Source organism: Zingiber officinale, chromosome 8B (genome assembly GCF_018446385.1).
Source record: "Zingiber officinale cultivar Zhangliang chromosome 8B, Zo_v1.1, whole genome shotgun sequence".
Taxonomy (NCBI): domain Eukaryota; kingdom Viridiplantae; phylum Streptophyta; class Magnoliopsida; order Zingiberales; family Zingiberaceae; genus Zingiber; species Zingiber officinale.
The window spans coordinates 71,076,856-71,088,063 of record NC_056001.1 but is presented as its reverse complement, the minus strand read 5'-3'; the positions used below and the strand labels follow the sequence as shown (position 1 = coordinate 71,088,063).

The 11,208-nt window shown below is 40.1% G+C and overlaps 2 protein-coding genes and 1 pseudogene across 2 annotated transcripts; 2 read left to right on the top strand and 1 right to left on the bottom strand.

Moving 5' to 3' along the window:
* The first annotated feature begins 1,169 nt into the window (after nucleotides 1-1,169).
* LOC122013954 lies at nucleotides 1,170-3,441 on the top strand (annotated as a pseudogene).
* Nucleotides 3,442-7,321: 3,880 nt separating this feature from the next.
* LOC122014484 (protein LURP-one-related 8-like) lies at nucleotides 7,322-8,381 on the top strand. The gene is made up of 2 exons (XM_042570718.1): nucleotides 7,322-7,564; nucleotides 7,935-8,381. Exons 1-2 carry the CDS (start codon nucleotides 7,322-7,324, stop codon nucleotides 8,310-8,312), a joined length of 621 nt encoding a protein of 206 aa, XP_042426652.1. The 3' UTR covers nucleotides 8,313-8,381.
* A 237-nt stretch (nucleotides 8,382-8,618) lies between these two features.
* Nucleotides 8,619-9,461, bottom strand: LOC122014485 (probable calcium-binding protein CML27). The gene has a single exon (XM_042570719.1). The coding sequence runs from the start codon at nucleotides 9,367-9,369 to the stop codon at nucleotides 8,791-8,793; it is 579 nt and encodes a 192-aa protein (XP_042426653.1). The 5' UTR covers nucleotides 9,370-9,461; the 3' UTR covers nucleotides 8,619-8,790.
* Between the last annotated feature and the right edge of the window lie 1,747 nt (nucleotides 9,462-11,208).

Below are 11,208 nucleotides of genomic sequence, written 5' to 3'. Positions count from 1 at the left end.
AAGCTAATATATGATGTTTTGAAAAATGGATATCCAAATTTAATAAAGTAACTTTTTTACCCTAAATTATACATTTTGGATAGAGAAACTGGTGTGGATGCTCTTAGCGGGCATGGTAAATCTTAATGGAATTCGAACCATTCTATTTCAGATCCTGTCCCTAAATTTTTTTATTTCCGTGTCTCTTTATCGATCGGATAAATCAGATTATATTTTAAGAATGTTTTGTATATCACAAGGATACTACACACATCTTAAGGATATCATGATGACTTTAAATATAATCTGATCCGTTCGATCGACAGAGGACATGAGAATTGAGAAATTTGGAGATAAAAAATTTGAATTGGAACCACCCAAGTTACTCTGTTTCCAATCATTTAAGTGATGGACTGGAGAAGGTTAATTATTTACAGTAGATTACATCTCAAAGATATTTTACACATCACGAGAATATTATACACATCTTAAGGATATCATGTTACCTTGAGATATAATCTGATCAATCCGATCGACAGGATACATAGAGAAAGAAAATTTTAGGGACAGAAAATTTGAACTGAAACCACCCACGTTACTCTGTTCCCAATCATTTAAATGGTGGACTGGAGAAGGTTAATTATTTACAGTTCTTCCGCTGCACAGATGGAGATGGAGATGGAGATGCAGTGATGCGGCTCCTAACAGCACACTGGCTTCATCATCAGTTCCAGTGGACTGGTTCGAAATAGCAACACCCAAGTAGCTCGTCGTGCTTCTTTGAAGCAGTCGAGCGCGCAGAGATATTGAACTTCCATTTCTCATCTTATCTCCTACGGTAACCAGCCTCGCTCATCTTATCTGTCGTGGCTTATCCTGTGAATGCGATCATCGAAGCAAATAAATAACTTAATCCGTTGCGTTGTGTGTTGCATGTGATGTATGCCATGGCAGTACTTGTCCGTCTCAGTGAAAGTCGACAGAAAAGGACGGCCAAGGACCAGAACAGGGACAAGACAGAGAGAAGAGAAGAGAAGATGGGCGTGAAGGCAATTTGAGATTCCATCGAGGTTGAAGACGGCGGTCTTGGGATGGAGGCAGAGAGCAGTAGGTAGTATTGGTGGTGGTGGTGGAGGTGTAAAGGAGGGAGCTTTGACGGCGAGGGTGTCCTCTGGTGGAGGAGCTTGAATATGGACGCCTACGAGGCGACCAGGGTCGTGTTCGCCAGGTTGCAGAGCTTGGATCCGGAGAACGCTCGCAAGGTCATGGGCTTCCTGCTGCTGCAGGAGAACGGAGAGGAGGATGCCATCCGCCTCGCGCTTGGACCGGAGACGCACCTTCTTGCGTTGGTCGCCAAAGCCAGGGAGGAGCTCGGCCTCGCAGCCGCCGCCGCCGCCTCGCAGGCTCCCTTTCTGCTCTGCCAGAACTTCGCCTCCCGCCAGCTGTCTCCCTCTTGGCACGCGCCCCCCGCCGCCGAGCTCCTGGGCTTGGACTAGCTCATTAGCCCTAAGACTGTTAACGCGCCGCCCTTTTACGGGGCCGGCGACCTTGCCGATGAGTTCCACTTCGCTGATCGGAGCGCTAGTCGGAACGGCGACCGCGCAGGATTTCACTATGGACTGGGATGGGGAGTCAACGGCTTCCATCACCGCAGGAGCACCTACGCCGCCACCGATTTCCGCCTAGGAGAAATTCCCGGCGGCCTCGGCTGGGAGCCGTGCCTCTACTTCGCGAGAGGCTACTGCAAGAATGGCGCTGCTTGCCGGTTCCTACACGGACTCCCGGAGGACGCGGCGCCGACGGTGGCCGCCAAGATGGACGCTGCGGAGCAGCAGTGGCAGGAGCTGCTACTGAGGTCGAGGAACCAGAGGGTGGCCGGCGCCTCGCAGCTCATGGCCTCAGCAATTCCCTACTCTCCGGCAGTCTACGAGCCACCGTCTCCGCTCTCGCCGCCCACCAAATCTCTCCACTTCCTGCTCCAGCAGCAGCAGAACGAGACCCAAAGGTGCTGCCTTTACACATCAAAAAGCATATAACCTTCTTCAAATCTCCTCTAAAACAATCTCAAATCACCACAGAGCGGCGGCGGCGGCGCCGTTGCTGAACCGATCGAGAAGCGAGATGATCGCGAATCCTAGCTCGAGGTAGATCTACTTGACCTTCCCTGCCGACAGCACCTTCAGCGAAGACGACGTCTCCAACTACTTCAGGTCGGTAAGAACTCTAGAGCACAAATTGGCAACTAGAAAATCCGACCTTTCCGACTGACTTCCGGCCATCAATTCAATTTCCAAAACCTAAGATCTCCCCCTCTTGGATTCGCAGTATCTATGGGCCGGTGAAGGACGTCCGAATTCCCTACCAGCAGAAGAGGATGTTCGGCTTCGTGACCTTCCTCTACCCCGAGACGGTGAAGCTGATCTTAGCAAAAGGGAACCCTCACTTTGTGTGCGATTCCCGGGTGCTCGTCAAGCCCTACAAAGAGAAAGGAAAGGTCGCCGCCGACAAGTTCAGGTGCTCCTTCATCCTCCTCCCCCCGCATCGCATCGTCTTCTTCGTCCCAAATCAAGTTATCGCCATTTGAAAGGTACAGGAAGCCACAGCTCATGGATTTGGGGTTGTACGACGACAGCTGCCGACAGCCGTCGTTGAGAAGAAAGCTGGAGGAGCAGCAACAGGCGGCCGAGCTGCAGCAGGTGGTTGAGCTGCAAGGGGGGCGATTAATGGGTCTACAACTCCTCGACCTCAAGAACAGAAGCCTGTCCTCTGCCGCCATTGCCACCGCCCACTCCCCCACCTCCGCCGCTTCCCAACAGGCCAATCCCGTGGATGTTAACTGCAATGGCACCACCACCACCACCACCAGTAGTAGCTTAGATGAGTCGCCCGCAGAAGGTGAGGTGGATGATCTAAAAACTACTCTTCATTCATTCTTCTAACTAGTTTCGGTTCTCAACGTGAAGCTTCAATGTGAGAACTGAGAATTCAGATCCAGAATATTGTGCATGTTTTTTTTATTAGCACCGTTATCCGGCCCTGACCGATTCGGCCCATAGAAATTTCTCATCGACCAAATTCGGATGTGCTTCCGCCGACGGCTCAGCCCAACATCCGCCAAGCAACCCAACATTAATCATCTCAGAAAATGTCCTGTCATACGTCTCAGTTGACAATCGAACCGTAATGTATGATTCTTTGGCGCAGGGAGTCAAGATCTAGTTATCTAGCTAGGTTTTCAATCTGTTTTTTTTTATAATAAAATAATTAACTTTATAGGTTAAAGCTTACAAGAATGTCTTCCTGAGTTTTGTTTACACTGATGATACATAGAAATTGAAGTTGGTGGTGAAATGTATATTTTTTTTCAACAAGACATATTTATTTTCTATTTATTTCTCTGTCAATTACTGTGATGTTGTATTAAAAACAGTATGACTAAGATATTGAATTTTAATAACTTCATTGTGCTGTTAGATTTCAAATCTCAGCATCACTTTAGCAGTGTATAAATTTTAAAATTATTCTTAAAAATTCAGCATTACAATGATATTAAAATTCAACACCAAAATAATTGACAAAAAGGGTAAAATGAAAACCTAAGTAGACCAAAATGCCGGCATAATTGAATTATAGCTCAAAATGAGTTTGATATGAGTTATTCAAATCTTAATTTAAAGATATTTATACTAAAATTATGAAAATAAATAAATGCTTGCAAGAAACTCTTAAACAATCAATAAAAAAATTATCAAATATATTTAAGTCCAGTTAAAATTTAATAATTTTGAATATAAATTAAATATTTTTTTATCCTAGCTGAGATATTTTATTTTAGTTGTATTTTATAAATAAATAAACAAATATATAGATAAAATGAAAAACACAATCTTAAGACACTTGTGATATTTCTAAAATTTGAAAGAAGAACAATAAACGAGAGGTCATCTTTTAGTCGCCGGAAGTTGGACGGCGACGGCAATGAAGACGTATCCTTTTCGCATAATTATTGCAACAAATGATTTGACCGAAGAGAAGGGAAAAAATAGCAAAAAAAGTCAAATATTCTAGCAACACTGCAATAAAACAAAATGCCACACATCAACTTTTTTTTTTTAATGATCATTTGTAATATAACATGTCTTATGTGTCATGTCGTGATTAGTTATACGATAGAATCTATCGTTGTTAAAAAATCTCAAATAAAGCTATGATTCTTCATGTGCGACATCTTCTTGTCATTTTGAATTGATAAAAATTGAATTAATCTTCTTGTCATTTTGAATCGACAAAAATCGATTTAATTTGTTTGATGAAAATAATCTTCTTATAGTAGCTCGTTAGCCAATCGATCCAGTAAAACATCTTTATTTGACTAAACGTAAGAATTTATGGATGTCCCTTGTGTATACCTATCAAGTGTAAAGTTAGGGCACTCAATGTAACTTTTTCTAGCATCCACATTTTTTATATTCTCCTACTGCCATTGAAAAATATTGAATTAGATAATATCCAATTTAAGGTGACCGATTTAATTTTATAGAAGTTTTTATTTGATCATCATTCACGATGATGGCTCAGAAATCCAATATCCTATGATGTAAATGTGTTATAGTTAAAAATTGACCCGTAGATATCTAAATAATAATTTGATACTCTTCCACTGTATTATATCCCCGGAGGCCTTTGAACACAATTAAAGATTCTTTTGCTCATGAATAACAAAGTGATATTTGAGTCATAAGTTTTAGATGAAAGTTTTTTAAATATGTTCTTGTATCTTAAAATTATAGAAAATTTTAAATACATTTTTTCATCTCAAAATTAACATTGTAAGTGAGACCAATAGGGTCCACAAATAAAATATAATTTTTTTTATTGTAGAGAATTATAAATTTTGATATAGTATTGAGATGATATATTATAAACTAAAAATAAATAAATAAATTATATAGAACTATAACTAGTGGAGATGTGCTAAGATAACATGGACCATTCGTTAGTCGTGGGTGGAAAGTAACTTAAACTTCAGCGCACTCGTCTGGTTGGATGATAGAGTTGAGTTGTCCATTGAATAGTGGAAGAGAAAGAATAGTCAGAAATTTAAAGTTTGAAGGGGTTGTTTTGAAGATATAAACGGGGTATTATGAAAGAAACGTAAATTGCGAGGCAAATTTAAAGATTATTTTTTGACTAAACGTAAGGAGCATTTATTGATGACTCTTGTGTATACCTATCAAGTGCAAAGTTAGGGCACTCATTACAACTTTTTGCTCGAACCCATGTGTTTTATATCATTTAACGTAGTGAAGTCACTTTCATTGGTGATCCGAAAGTGAAGTCATTCGTTTTGTATTCTCTAAAGACCATTGAAAATTCTTTTGATCATGGATAAGAAAGTGATTAATTTGAAATTTAGCTCGCTCATCTGGTTAGGCGATTGGATGATGCCATTGAGGAGTTTGAAAAGAGTTGAATAACTGATGTCAATTAAAAAAAAAATAACGGAAGAGTTTAAAAAAGAATAGTCGGGAATTCAAAATTTAAAGGGGTTGTTTTGAAGATGTTAAGGGGTATTATGGCACATAAATTGTAACGTGAATTGAATTTTTTAACAAGTTATAAGCGCAAAAATCGCAAAAGCATCCTTTCTGTTTTTACTTTCTAAAAAAGACACGTTATGTTAAAAATTATCAAATGAACGTCTGACCCTATTTTTTTATCCCAAACAATATTTTTTTTAATTAGACTGATGCATCAATTATAACAATTTTGATTAAAAAAAATAATATTGATAAAAAAAATACTCTAATATTAATCAAAATTACTCTCAGTCTAGTGGTGTAGCCAGGATTTTAGAGCAAGAGGAGTGATTTTATAAAAATTCTAAATATTAGTGTAAGCCAATTTTTATCCTCCAAAAGTCTAACTTTCAAATTTAAGGAGTTAAAAATGAACTTAAATTTAAAATTTTTTAGTTTAGCCCTTGATGTTAGATGAAACAATGATCTATGGATCCTCAGACCTTATCTATGACTTAAAGCCTAAGAATCAATTTAGATGGAAGAGAGAGAAGGGAGGATGTAGTGAAGGGGGATGTCCTATTTGAAGTAAGTATATCTCATATTTTTTTTAAATACTTCGATATTGTTATTTCGTCTAATTTATCATTAATATAATATTTTAGACACATAATCACTTAATTTAATGACTATTTTTTTTAACCATTCAAAAATAATAATAAAATTGATAGTAAACAAATAAATATGAATATGAAAAATCGACACTATATATTTTTTTTGACACTTATATCCGTAACGAAAAAGAATAAATAAGAAAATTTTACTTCAATCAAAAGGTGTTTGTTGTGGAGTATTAGTGTAGCGACAACGATGATACTAGTAGCAAACAATGGCGGCACTAATAACAATATCGTGCGGTGACAATAATGTGTATAGTAGTGACAACGACATGAGATGAAGAATTTTGAGGATAAAATTAGGGTTAGGAAAAAAAATAAGAAGGGGATTAGAGGAGAAAAAAAGAAAATACAGTGAGAGACGAAAAAAATAAGAAAAATTAAGGAAAAAAATAAAATACAATATTGAAGAAAAATAAAAAAAGAATGGGAGAGATGGAGGGGGAATTATGGGAGAGAAAAATACATGGTTGGTTTTCATTGGTTTTTTTATAAAAGTCCATAAAATTTAAAAATTTATAATTAAATGTTTTTTTTATTTTTCTTTCTAATGTATATTTTTTCCCCTCAAATTTTAGGGGGTGCGGTTACACCCTCAAAACTTCACCTAGCTACACCCTTGCTCTCAGATTGATTAAAATTGCTGAGATATTGATTTAAACGATTGAGAGTTAATTAAAATTATTTAGGTGGATCAACTTGCTCCAACATGTTAAAGTACTTTTAACTTTATCGGCTTAGAATAATTTTGAAAAAGAGTGCTACAACAATAGTAAACTAATCGAATAAAAAAGAAATATTTAGAAGAAAATTTAGGGTGAGATAATTTATAAAGAAAAATTAGAATAGGAGCCTCTTTTTGATATTTTTTTTCTAAATACAAAATGTACTTTTTTATGGGGCACAAAATAAGAGGGTACTTTTTTGAATTTTTCCCAAGTTATGGGATATCATCTCGTAGTAATTCCTTCAATGTTTTGAGGGCATTTTCGACTTCCAAAGCTATAAATATGCGTCCCCCTATTCTCGTCTTCTCGCCGGTCATCAAGCAGCCAATTGACCTCCGCCGCCGCCGCCGCCGCCGCCGCCGCCTTCCACTCCCTCCTCCTTCTGCTGCCTCTCCGGAAGCGCACCCGGACTTCGTCGATGGCGAAAGTCCACCCGAGTGCCACCGCTTCGTCGAGGCCTTCCTTGCCCGCCCTCCCTGCATCCGAGGCGGCGTCGCTGACGGTGTGGCGGAAGTCGCTCGTCTTCCACCGACACGGCTTCACGGTCTTCGACGCCAAGGGAAATCTCGCATTCCGAGTCGAAAATTACCCCTCAGCTAGCAGGGCGGAGATCGTCCTCATGGACGCCGACGGCAAGCCGCTCCTAACGATCCGAAGGAAGGTGAGTTAATCCCCCTCAATATATTCGATTTGGTTCAGTAAGACGAGAAAGATCTGATCTCTGATTCGTTAATCGGATTCAAAGTGCTTTAGATGCAATTGTTCCTCCCAAATTTCGCCATAAACATCTTCCTGTTTCATCCCCAATCTGTGCCCTAAGGAATAAAAGAGATTGCTTCGATTGGTTTTGTTGATAAGCAAATCGAATTCGAAGTGCTTTAGGTGTGATTGTTCTTGCCGAGGGAGCGTAAAAATCCCCAAATTTCGTACGAGCATTCTCCTGTTTCACCCCCAATTTGTGCCCTAATTGATCTGTAATTAGCCCATAAAAGAGCGATCTTTAAACTCGCGTTTCCTCTTTCTTGGCGCAGAAGCTGAGCCTGGGAGACCACTGGCTGATCTACGACGGCGAGGCGGCGACCAACCCGCAGTTCGCCGTCAAGAAGCACGTCAACCTCATCGGGTCGAGGTCGCTGGTCCACGTCACAGCGTGTTGCCCCGGCGCCGCCAAGTCCTGCCTCAGCTACGAGGTGGAAGGATCCTACTCGCGGCGGTGCTGCACCGTCTACGATCACCGGCGACGGCAGCTGGCGCAGATCATGCGGAAGGAGGCGTCCCCGGGCGTTGCCCTCGGCGCCGACGTCTTCCGTCTCATTGTGGAACCGGGACTCGACGCGGCCTTCGCCATGGCCGTTGTCATACTCCTCGACCAAATGTTCGAGTCTCGTGGATCGATCCTTAGAGTTTGAGCTTCTCATTGTTCTTCCTCGAGCTTCCATTTTTAAGCTTAATCTTTGACGGCGAGGTGGATCTCTCATCACCATCATCATCAGAAAAATCTCCTTTTTGCTGCTTCCATGCTGCAAAGGAAGCAGTTTCAGAGATTTTGCTAATTTTGGTGTCTTCAATTTCACTTTTTGATGAAGATTTTTTCCCTCTGCACTATAAAATCATAGTTTAATCTTAATATATTTTTTCTGCCAGAGAAAAATTAGTTGATTTATCAAAACGGTAATTATAGTTCACTTAAGATACAATAAGATCAGCTAATAAGATTGATAAGAAAATCAGTTATTTTTTCATATTAAACTTCATTTTGTGATAAATCAAAATAAAATTAAAATTAAAAGCCAAATCAAACTGACACACACAAAAAAGAAAACTTGAAATAAAAAAATATCTGAAGTCAGAAATGGAAGGGTGGGTCGGCTGCATCTGGGCCGTTGATCAGGCTCCCCAGACGGTGATACCCTGCATCATGTGCTTGAACTCGCCGAAGTCCACCTGACCGTCGGAATTCCGATCGACGGAGCAGATCATCTCTTGGACGCGGGCGATGCTGCGCCCTTCCGGAAGGCCAAGCTTGGACAGCACCGCCTGCAGCTCCGCCGCCGAGATGAACCCGTCGCCGTCCTCGTCGAACACGCGGAACGCCTCCCGCATGTCCTCCTCCTCTTCCCCCTCCTCCACGGCCTCAGGTGGGCCGCCGAAGAGGTCGTCCCCCATGGCGCGGTGGAGGTCCTCGAAATCGGCGAAGGCGAGCCCGGCGCGGCCTGGAGGAATATACGCTTCGACGGTGGCTCGGATCTCTTCGGTGTCGGCTCCGAGGCCCAAGCGGTCTAGGGCGAGCGCGATCTCCTTCACCGTGATCTCGCCGTCGCCGTTGTGGTCGAAGAGGTCGAAGACGCGGCGGAGGCGGAGGGTGTTGAGGCTTTCGGTGCGGAGCCGGAACGACGGCGAAGGCCGCCCGAGGGACTGCGCCGGAACGGATAATTGGCTCTGGCCGGCCGTGGCGACTCCTTCCATGGCCAATTCACCCGAGAATTCAAAACCCTAAATTTGAAACAGAGGAAACCGATTTCAGATCTCAGATCGAGGATGGAGCTGAGCAGGAGCTGAACTATATATGCTGAGGCAAAGCGCGTGGCATCCGCGTGAACTCCGGTATCCGTGTGAACTCCGGTAAGGTATTTAATTTGTTACTTTTCTTGTTTCAACTTCTGAATTCTCAAAGTAGGATGTGTTTGAATCTTCTTGAGGTAACTTGGTCAACTTGATTTCATGGCTGCTTCAAGCCTAAAAGTGATGATTAATTTATGGCAATTAAATCTTAATTCTCTTTTTCACTTTTCTTGTTTCATCTTCATCTTCTGAATTCTCAAAGTAGGATGCGTTTCAATCTTCTCGAGGTAACTTGATCAACTTGATTTCATGGTTGCTTCAAGTCTAAAAGTGATGACTATTTTATGCCAACTAAACCTTAATTCTCTTTATCACTTTTCCTGTTTGATCTTCATCTTCTGAATTCTCAAAGTAATTTGTGTTTGGATCTTCTTGAGGTAACTTGATCAACTTGATTTCATGGCTGCTCCAAGTCTAAAAATGATGACTATTTTATGCCAACCAACTAAATGTTAATTCTCTTTTTCACTTTTCCTATTTCATCTTCATCCTCTGAATTCTCAAAGTTGTGTTTGAATCTTCTTGAGGTAACTCTATCAACTTGATTTCATGGTTGCTCAACTCTAAAAATAATGACTAATTTATGCCTATTAAATCTTAATTCTCTTTGTTGATTTTCTTGTTTCATCTTCTGAATTCTCAAAGTAAGTTGTGTTTGAATCATCTTGAGGTAACTCTATCAACATGATTTCATGGTTGCTCGAGTCTAAAAATGATGACTATTTTATGCCAATTAAACCTTAATTCTCTTTGTTACTTTTCTTGTTTCATCTTCATCTTCTGAATTCTCAAAGTAATTTGTGTTTGGATCTTCTTGAGGAACTCGATCAACTTGATTTCATGGTTATTCCAAGTCCAAAAGTTATTACTTTTTTTTATCAACTAAATCTTAATTCTCTTGTCACTTTTTCCTGTTTGATCTTCTCAATTCTCAAAGTAAAATGTGTTTGAGTCTTCTAGAGGTAGCTTGATTCATGGTTGCTCGAAGTCTACGAATGATGACTATATATACCAACTAAATCTTAATTCTCTTTGTCACTTTTTCCTGTTTCATCTTCTTAATTCTCAAGTAAGATGTGTTTGAATGATGACTATTTTATACCAACTAAACTTTTTCATTTCATTTTATTTTATTTTTACACCATTTTTTGTGCTTTTCTAATTTTTAAGATTGCTGCCATAGAAGGCACTTCTTTTCGACTATGAGGAGAGTATTGGCATTTATCATTATCTGAAAAAAGACGTTAAAAAGGTTTAGAAATAGAAAATCAATCTATTATATTTAGACATGATTAAATCATTAAAAAAAAATATAGATTTTTCATTGTTCTTATCTTTGGAGTCTTATGGGATGCCTCAATGTGATTCCAACCTTTGGACCGAGATAATGGAGAACATTCAGACCACATATTTCATATTCAAAGTACTTTGGCTTTTGTTCCCATCAATTCTATCAATTTAAGAACAAATTCCAACCCAAGAATTATCTACTACTGATAGAAGATATATACCAGTTTTTTTTTCTCTAATATGTATAAGGTGATTGACGCAGTTCAATGAAAGGATAAAGATAAGAACCTCACTTAGAGAAATTAAGGACGTACACAACTTTTAATAAAATTAAATTCTTGACTAGGTTAGCAATAAATTAAGCATACCATTTAAAAATTTAGGCCTGGTTGA